At 57.3% G+C, this 26,905-nt stretch overlaps 1 protein-coding gene across 3 annotated transcripts in view; it reads right to left on the bottom strand.

The window, feature by feature from the left end:
- STK32C (serine/threonine kinase 32C) overlaps positions 1-26,905 on the bottom strand; it is an 84,806-nt gene that overhangs the window by 40,980 nt on the left and 16,921 nt on the right. Inside the window, exon 1 of one of the 3 annotated variants that reach the window (XM_045809441.2) lies at positions 23,105-23,522. The exons of the other annotated variants lie outside the window; for them this stretch is intronic. Within the exon in view, the coding sequence (XP_045665397.1) occupies positions 23,105-23,366 (262 nt within the window). The 5' untranslated portion in view covers positions 23,367-23,522. Of the gene's footprint in view, positions 1-23,104; positions 23,523-26,905 lie in introns of those variants that run through there. 3 annotated transcript variants of the gene reach the window in all.

Genomic DNA, 26,905 nt, shown 5'->3' with positions numbered 1-26,905 from the left:
GACACGCCAGGCTGACATTTACCCAAGGCTTGGGAACCTGATGGAGCCCGGCCATGGAGCCGTGCCCTGCCCCTTGTCCAGGCGCACGCTCTCCGATCCTCAGGTCCCTCAATCCCCAGGCACTGGCCTGTCCGCAGAATGGACCTGGGCAAATGCAAGCCAGAGCATCATGGGCCCAGAGCAAGAAGGGCCCTTGGACCTCCCTCCCCAGCGCGATGCCCTCACAGCCGTTGGGGCCTCTCCAGCTCAGAGCCATCCACCGGCCAGCACCAGCCTGGCAGGCTGGCCGCGGAGCACTGGCTGGGGCTAAGGCCCTCTCTCCTTCACTCGCTGGAGAACATCCCAACTGCAGAGATGGGGCTGCTGCACCTCAGAGGTGAAGGCCGGGACACGGGCCCCAAGGAATCAGCCCACGGCCCCCAAGCCCCGAGGACCCAGCCCCTAACATAACAGGGCTTCCTTGAGGTACCAAAGGAGGCCCAGGTCCAGAGTGCTGTCCCCAGCACCTGCCACGCCTCCACTGGCTCCGCCCAACAGCCTCTGGGGCAGCTCCCGCTCTTGGTATGCCCACCGGCACCGGCCACAGGCATTCAAGCACAGCCCCTTGTGTGTGTGTGTTGAGGGGCGTGCTGACCTGCAGGACAAGCTGGTGCCCACAGGCAAGAGGGAGGTGAGCAAGAGCGAAGGAGCCCCATCCCAGCACACCGAGGAGAGCCCACCGCAGCCCATGAGCCCCACGTCAGAGTCCGGCGCCCTTCCCCGTCTCTCAGCCTGTTTCCAGGTCCCAGCCCCTCTTGGGGGCCTCCACCTGCGGGGGAAGCAATGACGACTGAGACCCTGAGAGGGTGGGAAGGAGCTTGGAGCCGCCAGGAAGAGCCCCAACACGTGCTGAGCAGGCGGCAGGGGGCCCTGCCCTGCGGCCTCCCCAGCCCCGCCCCGAGTCTGGGTCCCCGCGTTCTAGTCCACAGGAAACCAGAGGGCGGGTGTGCAGCGCCAAGCCAGCAGGGAAGGTGTTCACAGAAAGACACAAAATGGTGAACCGTAAGGAGAGTCACACGGCCAAGCAGCCTGGGCTGGTCCCACAGACAGCCCTCCACGTGGCCTGGCCAGGGACGAGGAGGTCAGGACCGCCACCCTAAGCTGGTCCCAGGGTGTTTAAATGGGGCCTATGTGTTTGCTCAAAGCCCGGAGCACGGTGCAGGCCGGGGGCCGCCCCTGCTTTTGCTCGGGGGCCGAGATGCTGTCCCCCACTCCGGCTCAAGAGGCTGGACTGTCATTCTGGGAAGGGTGGGTCTATTTTTGGCTAAACCGACTAGAATTAAGGAAAGCATTATTTCGAGACAGAGCATAAGACTTCTGTTCTTCTTCATGTTTCCAAAAATAAGAGTCAGGAGAATGAGCGGCGCCAGGAGCCTGTATCGTCGTGGGTGCTCTGGCTCGTGGTTTCCAGGATGAGAGTCTGGGCCGGGATACGAAACCATGTGAAGCTGGGACGAGGGAGGCCAGGCCTACGAGGTGCTCCCCAGAGCCTCTAAGGAAAGCGGCAGGGCTGCCAGCTTCCGGAGGCCTGGGCGCAACATCAGTCTCCCGCAGTTCCCGGGGCAGCGGGGTGGCCGGGCGGGGTGCACCGCGACCATCAGGAACGCTCATGCTGCCCTTGTCTCCTGAGCGGGCTTCTCCTTGGGAGCAGGTGCCGGAGAGCAGCCTCAGCTCTGCGCCCAGAGCCTCCACCGGACGGCAAATGGGGACCTGAGAACCCGGAATTACCTGCTGGCCGGTGACCCCTCGGACGACCCCACAGGCACCGTTCCTGACCTAGAGGGGACTGTACGGGGGAAAGCTGTGGACAGGACAGGTTTCTCCTCCGGGTCCCTTGCACCCGTGTGCGCGCACACACACACTCCTTTCCAACTGGCTTCTTACCTGGGGCCTGAGCACGCACTTGCCTGACCCCCCGCCCTCCCCCTGCCGTCTGTCCTCAGCCCTCACCCTGCGCTCTGGCCGGCGGCGGCGATCTTCCTTCACCTCCTTATCACATAAATCAGACACACCGACCCTGCACATGGCAGGAGCTGCAGGTACACCGCAGAGCGGCCAAATCCCTCCAGAGACACGGGGGTGGGGGCCCCAGGGCAGACCCCGCACAGGAAGAGTCCCGGGGCGCCGTCTCCCATCACCCTCACCGCAGACCTTACCCTCTGATACGACTTTCCACCATCTTCTAAAAGGGGGTCCTGCCAGGGGCGTCATTTGCAACAGCACCAGACAGAGATCATCGCGCACGAGGCATGTGCGGAGACCCCGACGCCCGAGCTCCGTGCGGGACAAAGGCCGAGCAAGGCAGCACAGGAAGAGGAAAGTCCTGAAGTCTGATCCTCCCTCAGACCTTTTGACCAAACAGACTCCAAACACCACAGAGGTGTGCACACGTGCACACATGCACGCACACACGTGTGCACACACACTAAACCCATAAGAACTCCATGATTGTGACAGTGAATTTACCTATAATTCTGCAGCAAAAGAAGCAAACCCCAGAAACCACAAAGGAAAGCCTCTACCATCAGTTTAATCACATGCAAGATGTTTAACACCTCTGTACACAGAAAAAATACAGACTTTCTAAGTCAAAAGACTGCAAGCTGGGAAAGGGCATTTGCAACGAATATGACAAATTGGGGCTGATTTCCTTGCATTACAACGAACCTCTGCAAACTAGTGAGAAACCCAACCGGACGGGAAGAGGCAGGGCGGGCGGGTCAGACGGGAGACTGTGCCCCCTCATTCTCCAGGTGAAAGTGTCAGCCGACGAGACAAGAAGACAGCGCTTTGACTTGCCAAAGTGAAGCTCTGGGTTCCGCGCAGTGCTGGAGACGGAGCGGCGGGGCTGCTGGCCCCGGCGAGGCTGGTGGCCCCGCGTGCTCCCGGTGGTGGGGGGAGAGGCCCAGCCCTTCTGGGGGCTGTCAGCAACAGAGACCCAGAGTCGGGGCGTGCCCACCCCTCCAGGCAGCGATGCCACTGCCGTCAGGTTCCACGGCCGCTAAGCTCACAGAGGCCCACCGAGGTCTCTGAGACGTTCAACAACTTACAGCTGCAAAACCCAACGCTCCCAACAACCCAGGTGCCCACGGCCGCGTGCGTGTGAAGAACCAGGCGGACTTCTCTGCAACGAGAAGCTCTCCCTAAGAGACGGTATACGGGTTTTGTTAAAGCGTGAGAAGCCTGTGCATGGCGGCCCCTCCTGCGTAAGCACGCGACTTCGCCTCAGCGGCACACGGTATAGAACCGGAGCACACGACGGAGGACGTTCCGTTCCTACCTCTCCGCACGGCTTTCACCTTCACGCCCTGCTCACCAAGTATGTTTTTGTGCCAATAGGGATCATCTGGGTGTGAGATTATGGGTTTCTTTTCTTCTTTATGCTTCTCTGTTTATTAAAAAACAGAGAACAGCCTGTTAAACGTGACAGACAGCTAGGCACTCCACAGCCATTCCTCCAACTGTACAAGAAACCCATCTTGCAGCTTTAAGGGGCCCAGAGCCAGGCCGAGGTCGGGGGACTGGCTTGGGTGGAACCGGGACCGAGAAGGGCTTCAGGAGACTCAGGAGCACTCAGACCCAGGGGAGGAAGCCAGTCGCAGGAGGGCTCTTCCCATGTGAGTGTCAGCGGCCGGCGGTGTACGGGCCTCGGCGCTGACATGGGAGCCGCCTGGAGGAGCAGACTCTGCCGTCCGCGTGTCCGTGTGTCACAGCGTGAAGCACCGTGAAGGGTGCACCACACGTGAGCGGGCACGGGCACGACACCGCGCAGCACGCCAGCCACGCTGTGCTTAGAAAGAGCTCACGCCACGCTGAAAATACAGCTCGGAGCTCGAGAGCTGCCGAAGACTGCGGCCCCCCACAGGCTTTGCAGAACCACCCACCCCAGCTCTCGAGAAAGAAGCAGACTCACGCCGCCCCCTCCCTGGGCCACGCGTCGCTGGCGGAGCCAGGGTGCCAGCCAGGACCAAAAAGGGTCCCGGGGCACCAGCAACACTAGCCCCCAGATGCACGCAGCACAGCATTCTCTCTAGAGCACCTGTGGTTTCCTTCCAGTGCTGGGTACCCCCCACCATGAACCCATGCTGCTCCTTTCACGGCTGGCCACGTTAGCCCTCAGCTGCGTCGGGGAAGCCCCACTTAAGGGAAGAATGCAGCGATGGCTAGGAAAACGCAGCAAAGGGCGTTCTGATCTCTCAGCTGCCCTCATGAGCCTGGGGTCATCAGTTAAATGTCTCCGCCATCAGCTGCCACTTCTCCACGGAGCTCCGCCAGCAGAGGTCATTCTGCTGCATCCTGTTTGTCACCAGAGAGAAGGGAGGGCACAGTGCCCGGGGGGATGCATGGGACCGGTCAAGCGACAACTCAGCTGGTCTGCGAGAGGAAGGCAGGCCTTTCCCAGCCCCTGAGGCTGAGGCCTGAGGAGGTGGCCGTGCTGAGTCCTTTGTGGGGGGCCACCACCAACACAGACAGCCCGCCATGCAGCACAGCAGAAGCAGGTGTCCCGGGGAGAGGGAGGCACCACCGCGACGGGGAGGGCGCAGCCAGGACCCAAGCTCAGCGGAGGCCTCCAGGACCCGGGGCTGCACCTGTCATCCTGCTGGAGGCTGCCGCTCTCTGTAAACTGTCCGAAGCAGCCCTGGAAAGGCCTTCCCTCCCTGTGCTCAGCACCAGGTGGCTCTCAGCCAGCGGCTTTGGGAACCAGTGCAACAGGGACCCCCTCGCGGAGCAACTCCAAGGGGCAGAAGCTGCCAGGGAGGCGGGAGCAGAGCAGACTTTTGTGGGCGTGTTTCCAGGAAACAGCAAGTGTCGCTGAGGCACAGAGGTGTGAAGACCCAACCCAGCACGTGAGCCCGCAGCCTGGGTGGCCTGTCCTCGCCGCGTGACCCGGGCACTCATTCTCCTGGGCTGAGGGCTGTGGCCGGACACGAGGGGCTGCTGTGCCCCCGGGCACAGACGAGGCAGGCGAGGGCGCAGTTTGCTACTGGAGCCAATCTGGGTGGCGGCTGGGGGAGCGCGGTCTCCCCAGAAGCTGCAGAAGCTGGGAGCGCCCGGCTGGCTTTCTTGGCCCCAGCATCTGCTGCAGAGCCGAGGGCCCCGGAGCAGAGAGGGGGTGCAGACAGAGGCTGCCATGGAGATGACCCAGCGCCACAGCGAGTGGGGTAAGCCGATGATGCCCACAGGCTGCTCTGCTGTGGCGGAGACTATGTGGAAACCACCAGCTGTCACCTCCCACCCCTTCGCCCCCATAGGCCCAGATGGCTCCCACTTCTCCCCACACACTCCCAGGCTGGCCCAGCAGGCCCTGCCCAGCCCCCAGCCCATTCGAAGGCCAGGGGTCCCGAGGGAAAGGAGGGTCCCAGCCATCTCCTGAGTGCCAGAGCTAACGGGGAGGCTGGGACAGACGAACACACACCCTCAGCACAGCCAGAGCCTGGTGGGTGAGGAATGTTTCTCTTGGTTGCAGTTTCTCCACATCCTGGGACATGCTGCTGAGGCCTCTGCAGGCCAACTGAGGGGAGGCATTCTCCTGACACAGGCATGCAGCCTTCAAGGGGAGACGAGGACCAAACAAGGCCCGAGACCACCCAGACCGTACACGGGGCTCGCCAGGCTGCAGGGGAAGCCCGGGGGCATGGCCTTGCAGGTCAGGAGGGGGCTGCTCGCGGTGGAGAGCTCAGGAAGGGGCAGGTGCAAGCAGACACCACGCTGACCCTGCGGGCCTTTTCCATTCAGATAAATAGTCCTAGGGCTGTAGCCCTGGGCCCACGTCCCAAAGACCAGGGCTGCCTTCAGGATACAGTCACAGATCTGAGGTACTGGGGTGCACAGCGAACAAGATTCCCCTCCCCTTATGTCCCAACATGTGGAAATAGATAAACAACTGAAAAACAACTAACAGATGAGGGGAAAGGAAAAACAGAAAAAAAACAGCACAATTGTAGGCTTAAACCCAAACATATCAACAATTATATTAAAGTAAATGGATTAACATTCCAATTAAAAAGCAGACATTTTCCGACTGGATTTTTAAAAGCAAATCTCAATTATATATTATTTACAAGAGAATTACTTCCTAGATGGGGTAAGAGTAAACAGGCGGAAAATGATGTCTCCTGGAAATATTAATCAAAAGAAAACTAAGTGGCCTTATTAATATCAAAGTAGACTTTAAGCCAAGGAGTATTACCAGTGATAAAGAGAGACATTTCATAATGGCCACGGGTTCCAGCTGCTGAGCAGACGTGACAGGGCTGTGCACGCACCCAGCAGCAGAGCGAAAACTGTGAAGCAAAACCAGACAGAACGAAAGAAAGAGAGAGACTGACAGGGTTGGAGGTTTTATCCTTCATCTCCTGGTCACAGAGAAAACAGAAAACACCAACGTCAGCTAGGGAAGGGAGGCATCACTACAGACGTTAGCAGGAAAATGACAACTTCATGCCAAAAAGTCCACAACTTAGCTGAAATGGGCAAATGCCAGTCCTTGAAAGACACAAATCACCAAAGATAACATGGGAAGAAATGGAAAATCCAAATACCCCGTATTTGTTAAAGAAATTGAATTTGTAATTAAGATCTTTCCACAGAGAAAACACCAGGCTCAAATGGCTTCACTGGTGAACTCTAGCAAACACTTCAGAAACTCATGCAAACTTCTTTAGAAAACAGAGGAGAGGAGGAGGGAGCACCTTCAACCCATTTTTTGAGACCAGCATAAACATGATACCAAGACCAGATGAGGACTTCACAAGAAAATAAAATCTAGATCAATATCTCTAGTGAGCACAGATATAAGAATTATTGATGAAATATTAGAAAAATTTGATTTGATAAAACCCAACTTAGTGACCCAAGGCTGGGATTCTATTCAAAAGACAGCATAACTTAACACATTGGCAAAATAAAAGGAGGAAAATCCTGGGATCACCTGCACAGGCACAGGAAAAGCACTTGACAAAATTCAACATCATTAATGATTTAAAAACAAAAACCCCACCACACGAGAAAGAGAAACTTCGTCAACCTGATGAGGGCATCTTGGAAAGAGCTCAGCTGACATGACACTTGATGGTGGGATACTGAACACCTTCCCCCACAAAACCAGGAGCCGGGTGCCTGCTCCCCCACTTCCGCTCAACTCTGTGCTGAGATGCTAGAGTGTGCGCGAAGGCATGAAGTTCTAGAAAGGGAGAAATAAGACTGTCTCTGTTGATGACATGATCGTGATGGAAAAAATCTGAGGAAATCTACCAATGAGATACTAGAATAGATGAGTTCAGCAACATTTTAGGATACAGTCGATGTGCAACAATTTATTTTTTAAAAATTTAAATTATTATTATTATTTTTAGAAAAAAGCACAGGACTTCATTATTCCTATTACAAAGGGCAGGTCTTCACAGGATGAGGGAGGGGATTCTGGTGGGGAGGAGGCACCTACTGGCCAGTGATGAGCGTGTTCTGCGGGACCAGGACGACCAAGTCCCGGCACAGGAACAGCCTGGAGAGGTGGCGGACCTTGCTGACTGCCCTTGCTGCTCTTGGGGACTTGGTCCACGTCCTCCAGCACCATGTTGAACGCCCGTCGGAGGCCTTCACACGGGCTGGAGGCTTCTCACTGTTGCGGCCCTGGATGAGTACGAGGGTGCTGTCTTGACTGACTGTGAGCACAGAGAGCGGACCTGTGTTACTTTCTCCCTCCTCCCGCTTCTCTGGCTCCTCTGGGGTCACCTCACACTTGGGTTGTTGAGGAGGCTCACGGTGGTAGCGGCTGCACTCCCGCCAGTGCCAACTCCTCTGTGCTGCATCTGCCTCTAACAACTTGTTTTACATCCTGAATGTGTGTATAAATTCAACACAACGTGTGCAAGTTCTGCACTTTTAGTGCAGAAACACATCACACAGAGTCAGGACCAGAATGAACAGCGTGAGTTGCCATGTTCATGGGTTGGAAGACTCAAAAGTTGAAGAGGTCCACTCTCTTTGAATTGATCAATAGTTTCAATGCAATCACGACCAGTGTCACAGCCAGCGTATTTTAGGAATTGACAAACTGACTCTAACATATATGTTGAAAGGCAAAGAGTCTAGAATAGTCAAAACAATTTTGAAAAAGAGGAACAAAGCTGAAGGACAAACACATCTGCTTCCAAGATTGTTTATAAAGCTACAATAATCAGTATAGTTGGTACTGGTGTAACGATCAAACAGACATCCCTCTTGCAGAAGAAGGAGGGGGAGGAAGAGGAAGAGAGGAAAGGGGAAGGGTGGAGAGAGGGAGGGAGGAAGAAAGATAAGAAAGAAGGGAGGGAGAAAAGTAGGAAGGGAGGGAGGGAGGGAACATTGACCCTTACTTCGTATCAATACAAAAATCAACTTGAAATGGAACTTAAATGAAAATTAACAGATAAAGCTATACAATCTAGAAGAAAACAAAGGAGAAAAATCTTTGTGACCAGGAATTGGGCAGGTATTTCCTAGAAGAGACAAAGAAGAACAAACCATAGAGGAAGAAATTTTGACTTCATCAAAATTAAAAACTTCTTATTTTCCAAAATCTTCTTTAAGAACTGAAAAGGAACAGATACACAGCACAAGCCAGCATGACCCATTCCATCACACACCTGGATTAACCATAAAGGGATGGGAACACTTTCTGGGATGACAAAAATATTCCACACTATATTGCAGTGGTAGTTACATGACTGTATGCATTTGTCGAAAGTCATTGAATCACATCCTTTAAAATGATAATTTTTACTTTATGTAAATTCAGAAAACTGAATTTAAACATTAACTGTATTTCTATGTACCGTAATAAAAAAAAACTATAAAAAATAATGCCCCTTATGATAACATCAAATAAACATAAAATGCTTGGAAATAAAATTAATGAAAGATATACAAGACCTGTATACTGTGTGCTGTATGTGTACTGAAAACTACAACCCATCGCTGAGAGCAACTAGACAAGATCTAAATAAATGGAGAGATATACCATGTTCATGGATTGGGGAACAAAGTATTTTTAAGACTTCCTTTTTCCCTGTAATTGATATACACATTTAACATAACCCCAACAAAATCTCAGCAGACTTTTTTTGTAGTAAGTGGCAAGCTGATTCAAAATTTATATGGAAATACAAAGGATACAAAATTGCCAAAACTGTTTTGGAAACTGAGCAAAGTTGGAAGATGTACACTACCTCTTTTCAAGATTTACTGTAACACTATAATAATAAAGACAGTGTATCACTGGTATAAGGAAAGACAGAAAGAGACCCCAGAAACTGACTCATGTGGAGATGGACTGACTTTTGACAAAGGTGCCAAAGAAATCCGGTGAGGAAAAGAAAGTCTTTTCAAGGGATGGTATGGAATAATTGGGTATCCACAAGAGAAAAATAAACTCCCCACCTCATGCTCTGCACAAAAATGAATGAGAAATTGGTCCTAGACCTAAACTTGACTTTAAGGTAGACAAAGATTTCAGACAAGACACAGAAATCACTAATCAAAAAAAGGACTGCTCGTCAAAAGAGAACATCGAGAGGAAGAAGAGACCAAGCACAGACTAGGAGAAAATATCACAACACATACATCCATCAGGAGACTGGAATCCAAAGAACGCCTTCTAAAGAGCTCAGTGTTCATACAGAACTCCGTGTTAACAACGCACACACGCACGCACACATCCGCACACACACACAATACAGAGCAAAGGCTCGAACAGACACTTCACACAGCAAGCTATACAAGTGGCCCATCAGCAAATGAAAAAGTCATCAATATCATCAGTCATCAGGGGAATGCAAATGTTCCTAACACCAAAATTTCTCTTTGTTCACCGCCTTTGGAACACCCGTCATCTGCCAACGTAAGAAGCATAATTTTCTGGATAATTGTATAGTTCTCCATGACAATTAGATTGGGCTGCGCCTGCGGGAGAGATGCTGCAGAGCCTCTAAGATACCAGCCGGCCACCCGGCAGGCCAGCAGGTGCCTTCACCCCAGACCCCACAAGCACCCCAAGGCCCAGCTAGAAAGAAGAGCAGGTCAGGGCCACGACCACCCCTGCCAATTTCAGAACATTCCCTGAAGGAGACCTGGCATGCGTGCCACCCGTCTGGTCAGAAAGACCCCGGCTGGGGCTGGTCAAACCACTTCCCCATCAACTCATGCATTTCCTTTCCACTCAGCTTAGTTAAAAACAACAAGCATTTACTGAGTGCCTACTATGTGCAAGGCCCTGGGGAGCCTGGGATGAACACAACGTGGCTGAGAGCTGGAGAAAGATGCACACTCCTGTGACAGGAGAGTCCTGGAGAAGGTCTCTGTCTACTGTGCATGCTTGTGCACTCGTGTGTGCACACACACACACAGACACACACTCACGTGCAAGGGCACTGCCTCCAAACAAAAAGCCAGTCTTCTTGGCCGGGTTGCCTGTGCTGCCGTCTATGTGTCTGGCTTCCACGAGCCCCCAGGAAAATGAAAGAACCCTCGAGTCCTCAACCCAAGACCATGCCCACATCCCGCCCACTGTGCCCCAAGGGTCTGAGGCCTGAGCTGCAGGCAGGCCCCCCCAGGGCCTGGGGACAGTGGTACCACCGTCAGAGGGCGCTGGACCACCAGCTCCCACCTCATTCCTCTCACACCCCTCCTTCACGGAAGGCGTTCACGGAGGGCAGCTCTCTGCTGTGGGCCGTTGTCTGCCCGCTCACTAAGGTGACATCAGTGGCAACTGCGTCAGGAGCGAAGACGCTGCAAGATCGTGTAATTAACAGAGGCTGTCAGGACCTTTCAATTAGTCTGCAGATGAGCAAAGTCTTGGTCTCCAGAGCATCGCATTTTTTTAATTAAAAGGAATTTGAGATCACTTTGTAAAGGTTTCTTGGATCCCACTGGACATGCCCACGCGGGTCCAAAGCCAGGTGGCCCCGCCTAGCTCCAGGTGACCAGGGTCCCCTCTGCTTTCTCGGCCTGCAATGCTCTCACCCTAAGACTGCACACGCGGGCCCGGAGATGCGCGTCATCGCAGCAGAAGGGTGGGGTTCAGCTTTCCAAAAGGACTGAGGAGCCCTGTCCCGTGGAAGTGATGAGCCCGCAGGGAAGCCGTGCTGCAGAGACTGTACTTCCTGGCCCCTGGCATGGCCCTGGAGACTCTCGGCCCATAGAGCTGCTGGACGCAGTCAGCATGGGCTCCATGTCCGCCTGTGGGCACAGGACAGACTTTCCTAACCATCCACCCAGACAGACGCCAGCCGCGGCAGGCAGGCGGGTCTCGCCCTCCCCGGGGTCCCAGCTCCCCCAACACTGGGCCTTTCTCAAGATCCAAGGCTCCCTCTGCAGGGGTCCGTGGGGTCCTGCAGAGATGAAACTCCTCCTGGGCCCTTAACCACTCCAGCTGCTTCTTAAAGACACAAGGGGCCAGAACACCCCAGACAGTGGCCTCCAAAGGCCGCCACTGGGAAGTCTGGCACCCGTGTACAGAGCCTCCCACCTCTACAGGGAGGAGGCGTCCACGCGGAGTGGCCAGCTGGGGCATGCACAGCCCTGGACACTCATGCGTCAGGCAAGGGCCTCTCCCAGACTTGCAAGGCTCACACGTGCTCACACGCACACAGGCATTAAGTACGTCCTGGCAGGCCCAGGGCAGGGACTCCCAGAGATGCTCTGGAAGCAACACCAGACCCTCAGCTGTGCCTCGATGGCACTTCCCAGCTGGTGGCCACAGAAAAATCAAAGCTCGGTGTTCCCATGGTTAGCACAGTGGTTCTCAGCTGGGGGCAGTATTACCCCCGGGGAACACGTGACGATGCCTGGATGCATGACTGACGGTCACGGACGTGGAGAGGGGTCTGCTGCTGGCACCAGCGGGCAGAGGCCCGGATGCTGCTCATGACCTGCAGGGCAGGGGACCACCCTGGATAGCCTGGGGCCAGATGTCCTCGCTGCAGAACCAGCCTGGCTTCGAGGTGGCCCCTGCTCCACCCAGCACAGGGCAGCCCCCACCGGCTCAGCCTGTGGAAGTCCAGGGGATCCCGTGGGCAGAGCCCTGCCCACCCTGGTACAGGGTGTGCTAGGGACCACCCTAGGAGGCGCCAGGACCCTCCGCCACGGCTCTGGACACAGGCGCACACCTGCATCAGCCGGAGTCTCAGCTCCTATCAGATGTGCGTTTCATAACCAGCCCACACACAGAGCTTCCAACCTCATTCAGGGGAAGTGCTTTTGGGACACTTGCACCTGTGTCTGCTGAAATTCATCCATCACGTTTGGCCCAAAGGCAAGTGCGGTCAGTCTCCCGAGTGTCCTTCCAACAACCAGGGCAGCCGCCCCCCTCCGCGGCCCACCGCAGCCCCTGCCTGGACATGTCCTAAAGCCCGGCTTCCTGGGCTGTTGTTCTGAGTGACCAGGCAGCTTGACCTAACGGCTCTGACAGCCCGGAACAGAAACACGCCACGGAGAAGATGGAACAGAGTGGTCAAGAAGAGAAGCCAGGGTCTGGCCGCCCAGAGAGCCCTGCTGCTGCCAGCTGGGGAGCTGGGGTCGCCCTGTGCCTGGCCCCCCAGGGCCAGAGCCTTCCCACTGGACACAAAATGCAGGGCTAAGGAGTGAGGCTTTCCAGAAGCAACAAGATGAGCCGTCCTGGCAGCTCAGATGCATGCGGGCCAGGGGCAGAAACAAGGTGCCGCTCAGAGGGCTGGCTGCAGCCAGGAGAGCAGGGGGCGGGGCCAGAGGGCCAGGAGGGCCAGGTCAGGGCGCCCAGCAGCAGGGGCTGTGGCCGGACACACTGGCTGGGAACATGGGGAGCCCAAGAAGGACATGTGGCCACAAGGAGGGATCAAGGCTTCAGGGCAATAGAACTTGAGTTTGGAGGGGCTGAATCTGAGTATGAGACACACGAGTAGTGGTGTCAAGTCAGAGACTGGACGGAAAAGTCTGGAACGTGGGAGGCAGGTCCCGGCTAGAGATATAAATTTGGGAGTCGGCATATGGATGACATTTGAGGCGGCCAATGCGTGAGTGTAGCGAGACAGAGTCGAGAAAGAAGGACCGGCCGAGGGGCCAAGAAGAAGCTCGGGCGGCGGCATCCGGGCACCTCATGGAAGGAGGGATGTAGGAGGGATCTCAGAGGGGTCCGGCGCGTGGGGGCTACCACAGGTCAGGGACGAGGAGGGCTGAGGACTGGGCATTACTCTCAGCCACGTGGAGGGGACCTTCCCCAGAGCATGGGGCCGTGGGCTTGCGGGAGGGCTGGACACCACAAGGACAAAGCGGTCCCGAGGCGTCTTGCTGGAAATGGGGAGCAATAGGGACGTGGCATCAAGCAGAGCTTTCTCAGCACGGTAGACAGGCAGCACACTGTTGGTTCACGCCACAGGATGCCTGGAACCACGTGCCCCCCAGAACACAAGGACACATGGCTCAGCCCCGTCCACCCTTAGGACCTTGTGGCACAACCAGCCTGAGATGTCCTGGGGCAGGAAGGGCAGAGATGCTCACATTTTGTGGGGTCTATTCCTAGAAAGACAGTCCTGGGTTGTAGGTGTAAGTGACGCCCCCGAGCCAAAGATGGCCAGACACGGTCGAAGGCTGACCAGGCTGGGTTTACTGTTTCTTGCATCGTTGGGGCACCGGGGCATCTCAGCAGGAGGGTGCTTGAAAGAACGGGTCACTAGGTTTGGGCTAGGGGTGGTGGCACTCACGGGGGTCGGGGCAGCAGGGCCTCAATGCCGGGAGGAGCCAGGTGCCCGGCCGGCTCCAGACATGAGGGCTGCACTCTCCCTGCCACGGCATACAGGGTGCGTGTGTGTGTGCAGCTCACCGAGAACACAGCTCGGTGACGGGGCGATGAGAGCGAGGAGGTCAGCCTGCGCTTCAGGAAGACGGTCCCCTCCCAGGAACCCAGGCCTTGGATCCCAACACCATCCCTGACAGAAGGACCAGGGCTCCCCGGAGAGCTGGTGGAGACGAGGGCTGGGTCAGGGGATGAACCTTGTCGTGTCAGAAGGGAAGGAGGTGCTTGGAAGGCTGCAGCCACGGGGGTGTGCCAAGGACACAGGAGCCCACTGAAGCCCCCGGGTGCCCACACGGGAACAACAGGAGAGACAAGAATGAAGCCACATTGGACTACGACCCAAGTGCAACACAATGGGAACGGGGAGAAGAGGCAACTCTTTGCATTTCCATGGACGCCTCCCCTCAAGGAGGTGGAGCGTGACACCCACTCCTGATGCGTGGGCTGGGCGTGGTGACATCCTTCCAAAAGGTCAACGTGGGGGGGACAGGACAGGCCCCCGGCAAGGGAGACTCCTGACAAGCGGCCCCAGCCCGGGGGGGGCAAGGTCCACACGTGCAGGGACCAGACAGACCCCTGATGTGACCCCAGGTGCTTTCTCTGCCCTCCCCGAAGACCGGATCCCAGCGAAACCACCGGGAAAACTGCAGACAAATCCTACAAAGCACCCGAGCAGTCACCCTCAAGACCGTCCAGGTCATAAAAACAGGACAGGCTGAGACACCGAGGTGGCCGAAGGAATGTCAAGAGAGACCACGGAGTGTCACGTGGGGCCCTGGAACGGGGAAAGGGTATTAAGTAAGAACACATGGAAACTGACTAACTGTGGACTTGGGTTCTCAGTCATGACTTCTAAGTTTATGTGTCACCTTGACTGGCCACGGGCGCCCCGCGTCCACGCGATTTTGCACGTGTCTCGGAGTGTTTCCAGGTGACGTTAGCACCGGAATCCGTGGATTCAGTAAAGCAGATCCCCAGCCCAGCCAGGGTGGACATCAACCATCCGCCGAGGCCCCGACGGAGGAGGAAGGAGGGAGTCTCCCTGCCTCACCTTCCGGGAGGGCGCCGCTCCTGTTCTGCCCGCGGACCAGGAGCTGCAGGTCGCCTCGCGGGGTCTGAGCCTGCAGAGCGCAGAGCGCATGCCTGCTCGGCCTCCCTGACTTCTTGTGCAGCCCACTCCTCTAGCCAACCGCCCGACACGCACGCGCGCGCATGCACCTGCTCCGCAGCCAGCTCCCCCAGAGAGCCACGGGACGACACGGGCGCGCCGCCGTGCGCTCGGCGGTATGGCTGCCTGGCGTGCCAAGCTAACGTAGGACACTTGGCAGAACGAGGACTCGCTGCACTGCCTTCCCGACTTTGCTGTAAACCTACAGTGTTCTAAAGTCAGTCTATAAGGAGGAAGTTTTTAAAAAGTACACGCTTTGTCTGTATGGGAGCGCGGACTGGGGGGGGGGGCGGGACGGACGACGTGGCTGTGGTCTCGGGGCTGAGATTACGTAAGACACTGAATTAACTCATACTTTTTCCTTGTCACTTTTCGTTATATAATAAAAAGCTATAAAGTAAAAAATAAAAAGGGATCGTCCTGGCAACAGCGTCTGGTGGCTACATGAGCAGCACGTAATTCATCACCCAAAGCAGGACACGTCCGAGGGCGACAGGGACGCCGTTCATCATCACGTCGGATCACGTCCCGCGGTCACCACGCGCACGCAGGATCGCTGGCTGCACCCTCCCTGAATCCCTAAGCACGGGTGGGAGCCGGGTCCGCAGGGAGGCAGGTAGGGAGTGGTGGCTAGAGGCCACCCAGTCACCCAGTCGGCCTCGCAAGCTCCGTCCCCACTTCAGTGTTCCCACCATCCACCTCCGGGGGCGCTCCGGGATCCGGCCCTTCCTTCTGCACATTCTAATTGTCGCGGGCTCTGGGAAAAGGGCATCAGGATGCAAACAACTGGGAATTCCACGGCCCGACTCCTAGTTCCACGATTCGCCCTCGGCAAGAGGCACAGAGACGCGCCCCTTGGGGCTTGGGGTCTCCCTTCCCAGCCGCGGTCCTGGCTTCGCAGGCGTCATGAGCGGCAGGGAGACCCGTCCCCACTGCCCGACCCATCATGAGAGATAATGAGCACGGGTGTTGTGTCACTAGGTTTGGGGGCAGTTTGTCACCAGCAAAAACTAACAGTGTGGAGACCTGCTCCCAGCCCCCCGTGGGAAGCTGGCGGGAAGGTGACAGGCCAGGCGGGCACCAGGAGGGGCGAGGGGCCTGGAAGCACCAAGCACAGAGCAGACCCCTCCTCGCCCGCATAGGGTCACAGGCAAGGACGAATAAAAGCCGTGCTTGAGAAGGCACGAGCGTCCGTGCCGGGCCTGACACAGGCACAAAGAAATGACAAAGTCGCCTATTTCTTGCTTTTGCCACCAGTTCCGCCTCGTGCATACGAAGCATGAAGAGTCATGATGTGAATTCCGAAAGCAGAGACCTTTCCAAAGTCAACTTTTAAATCACTGTGAGAAAGTGAATGTACTCAGCTCCTATTTTTAATAAATTGGGGGCGACGCTGACTCCCACCTACACCCTCTCCCGGCTTCAGAACCTAAATAACACCGCTGGGGTTTTCACGGGACCGACACGGGCCTGCTGCTGGGGGCCATCTGTGGGCTCCGTGCCACGTCGGGGGAACGTGGGCCGGGAGAGGCAGCCCTTCTCACAGCAGAGCGGGCTGGGTCAGGCAAGCCCCCAGGCCGCTCTCTGCCCTCGGCCACGCTGGTGGTAGCAGTCGGCTGCCTTGGCTTTTAAAATAATAGATTTTAGGTCAATGACGAAAACATTTTTTGATGAAGTAGGCATCCCAGATTTTAAAAATAACAATCATTTTATTAATTACAGCTTCTCCCAAATCGTCTCAAATTCTGATCATTAAAATCGTTCAGCGTTTGGATCAAGCCGGGGTTGGGGGAAAGGAGAAGTAGCCCAGCATGTCCTGTGGGGTGCCCGGCCAGCTCACCGCCTGGGTGGGAGGGCGCACCCCGAGAGGAGCTCTGGGCACGGTGATGCCATGGTGGGGTGGGGGGAAGACTCATGGATCCCACCTAATGGATGAGGAGTGGGGATGGAGAAGGCTTGCGTGCTGAGAACAGCAAGGTCTAACCACGTCTTGGAATATCAGCCAGGAGCAAGCGTGGCTACCAAAGCTTTATTTTTATCGACGGTTCTACGCAGATTGCAGAGTGAAGCAGGTATGAAGAAATGCACAGTTCGATATATTTTTAAGTGAGAAAGAACAATCTGGACAGGAAGGAAGAAGAACACCAGTTGGAAGGCCTGGTCTTTCACAAGGGTGAACGCCAGATTTGAGCTTCTTACAGACAGCAAACTGAGCGCAGGCCCTTAAAATAAGAACCACCCAGTTCCAAAGAGGGCTAGAGCGGCTGCCCTGGGCCCTCCCGGAGGGCGGACTGCACCCATCAGCCCTGCAGGAGGCCCTCGGGGGCGGGGCCGGACCCGCTGTGCCCCCTACACATGCGGGTGGGAAGCCAAGTGCCCCCCAAGTAGCCAGCTCTGGGACCAAGCATCTGCACAGCCCTCAGCAACCTGCTGCTGGCGGCGCTCGCACCAGCAGCCCTGGGGAGGGGTCAGAGGAAAGATGCCAAGTCCCCACTCACAGTAATGGAAGGCCGTGGAAGCTGCAGTGGTTATGTGTGTAACACGCAGTATCTGAGAGGAGTAACGCAGAAATGCAAGCACAAACCAGAGACGAGGTGCCATCCCCTGCCCGGCAGCTTCACAGAGAGAGCAGGCTTATCCGCGGAGGACGGCAAGGGCGCGTGCGGTCTCCCATTCAATGCCCATCGCCCTGCGCACCAAGCCCAGGGGGGCTCCTGCCCCCCACGACCACACCTGCCATGCACCTGCTAAGCTCTCCCAACTCAGCAGCAGGGGTGTCGCCCGGGAGCTGGTGGGACACACAGACTCCTGGGCCCCACCCCAGACCTGCTACGTCAGAATCTGCCCCCTCCCCTGGGGACCCACGAGGGCCTGAGACCCTGCTCGGGCTGCCCTGACCCCGTGCAGAATGAGCGCTTTTCCACGGCTTTTCTTCCCTCAGAGCATCAACCCTGGAGAGAAACCCTGAGCAAAAATTACCCCTATCTCATTCTTCCATTACTTCTCGACTGGAAAGCTGGGTGGTTAAATTTTTAGAGAAAATCACCTTATTTTTAGCACTTTAAAACACACAACCAGATGGATGGGCATGCAGAGCTGACGTGACAGTAGGTCCCAAGTCCATTCTAAGACCAGCCTTGTCAGCCACGGGAAGAGAAACATGTCGAGCTCCATGGCTGCCCACAGGCCCTCCGGGACCCAGAAACCCAGGAATGAATGTGCAAGGGGGCTTTCCAAAGGGCCCACGTGCCCTCCTACCCAACTGGGACCCAAATACCCACCCCCACACCAGGGGCCTCGGCACCATTTCTGCCAGCTGGTAAAGGATTCCATGGTCTGCAGCCGCCAGGCTTCGCCACCAAGGGAGACCTGCAGTGTGGGGAGGGGGTGTGAACGCCATTAGCCGGAGTCTGGGCCCCACAGAAAACCTCTGCCCAGCCCCTCAACACCTCCTAATAACCAGGGGCCACAATGGCCCCAGTAAGTAGGGCCCATCAGCATCATGGGGCCAGCTGCACGTGAGCCCAGCTGCTCTCCTCCGCCCTGCGAGCTCTCGGGAGCACAGTGGGGCACAAGACCATACGGCAACAGACCACCCTTCTTTGCCGGTTCATGACGGAGCATCGAGAAAGGCCAAGCAAACAACTCAAAAAGTCTGGGAACCAGCGAGAGTCTCAGCACAGAGGCCATTTCCAGGATGCGTATTTTAAAAAGAAGAGTATTCCTTCATCCCAGCACTGATCAGTGTGAAACCGACAGGCAAAGTGATCCTGTTCAGAGTTCAACAAAAACCAGCACAGTAAAGGACATTTTAAACTTAGAAACAGCCTTGATGTGCTCAACTTCAGAAAGCGTGGGACCCCCAGGGGGAAGACCTTCTGGCTCCTGGTTGGACGGTATTCTGAATGGACTGGAAGTTTCCACGTATGCACTGGAAGGTGGCGCAGGTAACATGACACCCGAGGCTGGAATCTGCCAGAAAGGAAGCTATTGATGATTCTGACCACATGAAAATTAAACACATCCATACCAAAAACCCTAGAACGCTGCAAGATAAATGGTAAACGTGCGGGGTGGGGGGGCCGTGCCAGGGTGTGGATTGTAGAGCCGGAGCGGGGCAAAGACACGGGGCCGCCGCGGTGCCAGCAGGAAGTGGAAGCTCGGGCGGCTGCCAGCAGTCGACGAGAGTCAGATGCCCTGACGTGAGGAGCAAAGAGACGACCAACCCCACCAGCAGTCAGACACGCTCAAAGCGTCAATACAAGCCTTTCACCTTTCAGACTGTCAGAAATGAAAACAGCCGGAGTTGGTGAGGATTCAGGGAACGAGGGCTTTTGGGCGCGCCCAGAACAAGCAATGGCTGGCCGTCTGTCCCCCACCCCACTCCATGCTCTGCCCTCCTTGTCTCTCTCCAGGGCCCCTCCCTGTCTGCTGTCGGTCTCCCCACATCCCCCTTCGTCTGGTTACCCCGCATGCCGCAGCCACGTCTTCAGCGGCCGCCATGGAAGGAGCGCCCAGGACAGCAGCTGGCTCACAGAGGGACCCTTCCTATGGATGCCAGCAGCTCAGCTGTGTCAAGATGCCTTACGTGGACACAATTCTGGGGCGGCAAGGTCATCCGTACGTGCAGGAACACGAATGCACGGAGATGGTCGTTTCCAGCTTGCTTGTGATATTTAAGAAAGGGAGGACACCCCAATGTCCTACAGCAGGAAGCGAAGTAAGCAGAGAACGTCGTATCTACATCGAGGAAGGCCGAAGGGCAAGGACTAGGCCCTGGCCACCCGTCAGAACCACCAGCCTCGCGAGATAGGGGTGCCGAGCTCCATGCCCACTGGGAATTCCTGGGGGGCGGGGACCAGGCATCCGTAGTTCTGAGGGCACCATGGAGTCTAGCTCCCAGCCAGGTTTGAGGGCTGCTCTTGTGAACTAGCCAACGAATGCTGTACATCTGTCAGACGTTGGCGACATCCCGCTAAGAAAGAAAGCGGGTTACGACCAAACCATATATGGAACACGATCCCATTTCTGCATCAAAGGAAAAAAGCGTGTGTCTCCACGGCTGGAAGTGTGAGAACATTCCTAGAACAAAGCTGCAGAAGACGCACAGCTTCTCGGGGCTAAACCTACATGTCTGGGTTTTCCTATTCAGGACAATTTTAGGAAAAGCAGGAAAGCATACACAGGCACATATTTTAATGCTTCTATAATTAGAAATAAAAGATTTTTTTTCTACATTTTAAGAAAGGAAAGGTGACTTGAGAATCTGGTGGCCTCCTGTCCTGGCGTGCTGCCCACCCACCCAACAGACCTGGGCTAGGCGTTCTGCCTTCGAGGGCTCCCTTATTCCCAGTCTTCTCTGGGGGAGCAAACCTCATGGTGAGTGGTGACCCCCCACTAGGAAACTAACGTCACATTGGATTTGAGTGCTGGCCATGACCGTGGACAAGGACAGGCGCCCCACCAGGGTGCAGACCTACTCGGCAGGCAGAGCTGGAGCCCCCCTCAGCACCGCTCAGCAACCTCATTCCACACGGGGACGCCGAGACCATGAGACACAAAGGGGCTTGCGCAAGAGCACGGCTCTGGGGCAGGGCAGCCAAGGAAAGGCAGGTCCCCTGGCAGGTTCAGCCCTGAAGTCCACGGCCCCCAGAAGTCAGCGAGGGATGGGAGTGGAGGAGGTGTGGCGTCAGGGGCGGAGGGAGAGGTGCCCCCAGTTCCAGCGTGAGACAGGCACAGAGACTCTGCACATGCGCCCGGCACCTGCCGAGTAAGCACAGGGGCTCTCGACTCAGCGGGCTGACGGGGACGAGGACACTTCTCTGTCACAACCATGCTTTTAGTTGGGATTCACCTGCCACTCTGTGAAACTGCCTTTTTCTTTTCTTTTATCCTTTTCTCTGCATACCAAACTTGATATATTAATTGGGAGTTTTAATCCAAAAAATTCATCAGCCGGTCTTCCGTTGCCATAGCAACCGTGCAGTCACAGTAAATGCACGTCTCCAGCACAACACGGCCGCCTCTTCAAGCCCGCTCGGCAGCGGGGCCGAGAAAGTAATGCAACCCCTGTCCGGAGGGGCTGGGCGGAGGGCGACTTCACACCCCGCCTGGAAGAGAGCCGGGGTTCAGGGGCCACAGCCTGCCTCCTGACTCTCCTTCCTCCGTCCAAAACCCCATCCCTTCCCTGGAAATAAACCCATGGCCCTGTCTGCAAGCACGTGCCGTGAGCTTGAGCCATAGGTGCCCCGACGATGACATGCCCACGCGGAACCAAGAGGCTGTCGGCCAGATAACATCGACGGCTGCCGCGCCCCATCTCACCAAACAAAGCCCAGATAAGTCCCGACGGTGTGTTCAATCTGGGGATGTGGCCGCCGTGCCGAGTGATGGAGCAAGTAACTGGTGGTCGCGTGTCTTAAAGAGCAAGCACCTGTGGCCAGAGTCAGCTCCCCGCCTCCCACGTGCCCGGATAGCTGCCGCCTCGCCGTCCTACTCCAGGCAAACACGGGCTGTCTCAAGTCAGGTTGTGAGCAGCACCAACAGATTCTGTGCTCTTTTTGCCTTTTTAACGGTCATTGACATCTAAGACATAACACACTGTCAGCAAATAGAAAAATCCTACGTTAACAAGCTGAAGGCAGCCCCTGTGCGACATCAGTTTCTCTATTCCCACGTTCTCCGCCTCGGAGAGCGCAAGGCTGAGGCATGGAAAGAGTGGCCAGCTCTTGGCTGACACCAGCAAGCACTGAACTCAGATGTGTTTCTGAGACATTTTCTCATCCCGCAGCCAGAGAAAGCTAGACGTCAATCTGCTTCCTGATCAGTTCCTAATGCACTCGGGGCTTTCTTTCCTCAGAATATTTACGTTAAAAACAAAAATGCATACCATAGGAAATAGTCACAGCACTGAGTCGTGCTGCCCCAGAGCTCAGAACACAACGACTGGCCCGATGTGGCAGGTCCGGAATGCCCCTCCCCAGCTGACCATGGCGAGGCTCAGCAGCCCGGCGCCCCCTGGCAGCCCCCGGCAGCCTCTCCGTCCCTCCGATGACCACCCGCACACAGCCTGCATGCACACTCACCACCACTGGCCTGAGGTCCTACTACTGTAATTTCCTATCATGCTTAAATTATTTATCAGAATAAATAGCTTGGGCTCTTGTGCTGAGCTGTGCTCTAAAATTATAAAAGACCCATCATATCTCTGAAGGCTGCCTACAAATGAAAAATTTATATTTCAACTATTTTAAGAAAATGTCAAAAAAACATCAAATGTGTCATCATTGTACCATTTAAATTATCTGCATGACATCTGTAGAAAAGAGCTGTATGTTTGCGTGAGAATGTATCCCAGTGCCCCAGACGCAGACCTTCCCTGCGGGTAGCTGCCAAATCAAAGGTGGCCTGTCACCTGTTTTCCGAGGGCGCCTGCCTCGCGTGGACACTCAAGAGACACCAGTGGGCAGTCTGGGTCAGCAGCTTTACCTGCAAGAGGACCTGAGAGGAAACTCTCAAAGGGACTTTCCAAAGGGCAGGTCTCTGCACAAAGGCAAAGCCATCTCCACTGCACATCTGAGCGCAGAGGTTGAGCATGTGGGGGCCACGCCACACCGTCATCCGCAGACTGAGATCTCCCAGGGCCAGGGACCCCAGGCCACCTGTGGGGCAGGCATCTTCCTTTGCAAAAGCGGCGCCCCCCAGGTGCAGAGTAGACCAAGCCTGCACACAAAACCTAAAAAGAAAATGAAAACATGCTGCCGCAGCTAAGCCTGGACCACTCTGACCATGGACCCTCACCCCGCAGGGCCGGCGGAGCCTACTTAAACCCCCGCTGCGCCGCCACTGGACACGGAGGACGCAGGCGGAAGCCCTGGATGCGCGTGGGCACCGCAGGCACCATCCGCGAGTTTCCTCGGAAACCGAGACGCCCCGGGACGCCTTCCCACCCTGGTGGTCGCGGTGTCTGGACGCTAGGAAGTCCTGCCGCCGCGGCCCCGCTGCGAGAGCTTGCAGGGTCCCCATGAGGCACGGGTCCCCACGCTGTCCCAGGGAGCGGCCCGGGGCCCCCGCCCTGCGGCCGAGCTCACCGTCCTCCTTGTCGTCAAACACCGGCCTCCGCGCAGTGGCCGCCGACATGGAAGAGCCCATCCTCTTCTTCCACTTGCTCCACGGAAACAGGGGGCGCGGCTGCGCGCGGGCATCGCCTGTGTCCCGGGCCCGGGGCTGACCGGCGGCGGGCGGCGGCGGGGCCGGGGGCGCGTCGGGGCCACAGGGGCGCGCGCGGCTGGGGGGCGGCGAGCCGGGGGGCGCCGCGGCGCTGCTGCCCCTACGCTCCGCGCCACTCCTCATCGCCGGGCCTGAGTGCGCACCGCGACCGGAGCCGGGGACATGGCCCGCCCGCAGGGCGGGGAGCGAGAGCGGGAGCGGCTGGCAGCGCTCGCCCTGCGCCCCGGCCTCGGCGCTGGCCGGTGCTGGCTGCCGGGCCGGTTCCGCCGACTGCCAGCGCTGCGGGGGTGGGGCCGGGGCAGGGCTGGCGGGAGGAGCCGGGGTGGAGCCGAGCGCGGGAGGCGGGACGGGGCGGAGACCCGGCGGGCTGGCACGGGTGGTGGCGCCGCACGCCGAGTGCCCACCGCCCACCTCGAGAGGGCCTGGTTGGCACAGACACTGCGGCCGCAACACCCACTCGGAGGCGGAGACAAGAGCGAGGGAGGGAAAGCCACGAGTCCCTCCGGGTTTCTTGGGGACTCCAAAAGGGTGGGAAGGGCCCCGCTCTACAAGGCGGCGGGGACTCAGGGCTGCCCTTGGGTCTCCCCACCCCCGCGGCCTCCGCGAACAAAGCCGGCCGCCTGATGTGGGGAGGCCTTAAACTTCATCCTGCGGTTCTGCGCTTCGCGAGGCCGCGCGCGGGCCCCGGGAACGGGCGCTGGAAAACGGCCGCGCGGGGTGGGGGCCGATGCTGGGTTGTGGTCAGCGCGAGCAGGCCGGCGGTCCCGGCCGGGTGTCCATCCGGCCCTGTGGCTGCGCCGCAGGAGGGAGAAGGCGGGGCGGGCACTCCGCCGGGAGCCTTAGCTGCCAGCGCGCGCGCACCCACGCACTCGTGCACCCGCGCTCTCGGGGTCTCCTTTACTGGGTCCCCGGTCATCCCAGTGAGGCCTGCCGGACACCAAGCCGGAGCGGGAGCCCTGGTGAGGGTGCACGCCGCTGCCCCTCCCTGGAACCCTGCGTCCGAGTTGCCCAGAGTCCCCCGGCCCGGCCTGGGTCCGACAGGGGCCTTGGCGCTGACCGCTGGGTTCTCCACTGCCATCGCTGCGTGTTTGGGGGACTCGAGGCGCAGTTTGACCTCGGTGAGCCCCCTCCGCCCCTGCTTGCAAGGCCACGTGAGACCGCGGGAGTAAAGCGCTCAGCACAGCGGACACCCCAGGAGTGTCTGTCAGTACCGTCTAGCGTCCTGCGCCCTCCTAGACCTTGTCACTGAAGAATCTTTTTTGTGATGGGTTAACCTCCCCCCCACCCCCCGCCGTGAAATCCTGCAAGCGCCTTCGGCTTCCCTACAGTGAGAGGGAATATCTGTCCCACCATACCCTGAGTTACCAGGCCCTGCGGATCTCCCACGAAGCCTCTCCTCCCTTCGTGCACGTCCCTCAGCCACCCTGGGCTCTGTCCTGACCTCACAGCCCTTCTCCTGGCTCGAACCCCCACGCCAGCTTGTGGTACTCTGTCTTGGCGGTCCCCACTCCAGTCTCATTCCATGGTAGGCTACGCTGGTACCCCAGCCCACCTTTGAAATTCAGTGTGGCTCCTTGACCTGCTTGACCAGTGAGATGTGAGCAGAGGTGACCTGTGTTATTTCTGGGCCAGTGTCGCCTGGCTAAGCGGGAGCCGGCCTCACTGGGATCACCTGCAGACCAGCCTCAGACATGCAGAGCACGTCCTAAGCCATCCGGATGGGGGGAGTTGTTTTTACTCGAGCAGAGCCTAGGTTAGTCCCACTGACCATCTACGCACTGCAGGTCCCCCTGTCTGGCTGACACATACATGCACACATCCCATCTGCACTTAAACTTGACGACACTAAGGCCTCCCAGGTTGGGCTCAGCCTCCCTCCCCGGAGCTCACCCAGCAGCTCCCGTCCTGGGCTCCCGTGCACAATCGCAATTTTCCAGCCGCACGTGCTGGCGGAGCAGGTGCCCTGTAGGAATTCATCCTGCAGGAACGAATGCAGGAATGTTGGGGGGGGCGGGGCAGGGTTATGCTTGGAGCCACCATCACCCAGGACCGCACATCAGAATTCCCCCAAACCCACAGCAGCCAGGGTGTGCAGTGCAGACTGCCCACGCTTCTTTATCTCCTCTTCTTTCCAGACCCTCTGAAGGGGCAGAAAGGAAATAAAAAGGTATAACCACCCCCTGCCATCTGAGAGGAAACCAAAGACTTTATTTTTTTTTTTTAAGATTTTATTTGTTTGTTTGAGAGAGAGAAAGAGCAGTGGGGACAGGCAGAGGGAGAGAGAGAAGCAGACTCCCTACTGAGCGGGAAGCCCGACTCTGGGGCTCAATCCCAGAACCCAGAGACCATGATCTGAGCTGAAGGCAGACACCCAAATGACCGAGCCACCCAGGCGCCCCAAGAAAACACTTTAGAAGGAAAAAAAATATTAATGGATTCAGAAAGTGGCTGGAAAAGTTACCGGGACCTTTGGAGAGACTGAGGGCTTGAAGGTAACAGGGAGCACAGGGGACAGGGACACCAAGGGGAAGGGGAGACGAACAGCGGAGCCACAGGGCGACCTCCAGCTGAGGGCAGTTGGGCACCGATAGTGCTTCTCTGAAAGTGACCAAGGCTCTTGTCTCAGAGGCACCAGGCCCAACAGAAGACAGTGAGGGGACATCTGCACACTGAACTGGGAGCCCCAAATGCCCAAGCACGCACCTGCTCCGGGGTCAGGACATAGGAAGAAACTCCTCTGGGGACACTGAGCACCTCTCAAGACCCCTGGGCCCTAGGATTGTGGGTCCCTCACACGCGCCAGCAGAAAAGAACAGAACCACCACAGTAGACGGGCCTACAGCTGGCCTCCGGGCTCAGGACCCAGCTCTGTCCGGGAGACCCCCGTGCCTGGCTGTGGTGCGGGGGCCCGGGAAGCCCCAGGATTGGATATGCAAGCTGGAGAAGGCGCACAGAGTGGGCAGGAGACAGAAAAGTTTAAAGACCGCCTCACCCGTGGGCAGACCAGGTCACCGCAGACACAAAGATGACCATGGAGTTCAGGGGAGGCCAGGAGGAAGGAAGGCTGGAACGGGGGCCAGCTGTGAGTGGAAAGGGGGCACTGAAGCCAACAGAGTGTCCCTGGGTACCCTGGCTGCCCACACTGATCAGGAACATCAGCTAGCTCAGGGCTAGCAGTCCTCCTCCGGTGACGGGAGATCGCCAGCGACTCAGTGCCAGGTGGACGTGTCTACCACATCAAGCAGGCAGGAGCCACACAGAATCGTGGGTGGCGCATGATCACGGGGCCACTTTATGGGGTGGTCGGGCAGCGTTCTGAGACTGGAGCGTTCATCAGCAGCCCTCTGAAGGCCTGTGGCCCAGGGCCTAGGACGCGGGCCCCGAGGTGGAAACCAGCTGGCGAGCGAGCACAGGGAGGGGCCCGTGTCTCTGGGGGACAGTGAGTGCCCGAGACAGGGAATGCAGAACGGTCGGGGGGTGATTTTGTATTCGAGGCTCAGTCTCTGAAACCCCAGCACAATCGTGCACTGGTCTCTAATTTGTCCAGGAAATCTGTGCTTCCTGAGAGGGGCGTGCCCTTGACGTTGAGTCAGGAATGGTCACATAGCTGGGACCCAGCACAGCCTCCAGTTCTCAGGTGGGTTTCGTCTTCAGTCACCATG

The sequence above is a fragment of the Ursus americanus genome, chromosome 6 (assembly GCF_024610735.1).
Source record: "Ursus americanus isolate L20-20 chromosome 6, mUrsAme1.1.p, whole genome shotgun sequence".
NCBI lineage: Eukaryota > Metazoa > Chordata > Mammalia > Carnivora > Ursidae > Ursus > Ursus americanus.
This window is presented reverse-complemented; position numbering and strand designations above follow the sequence as displayed.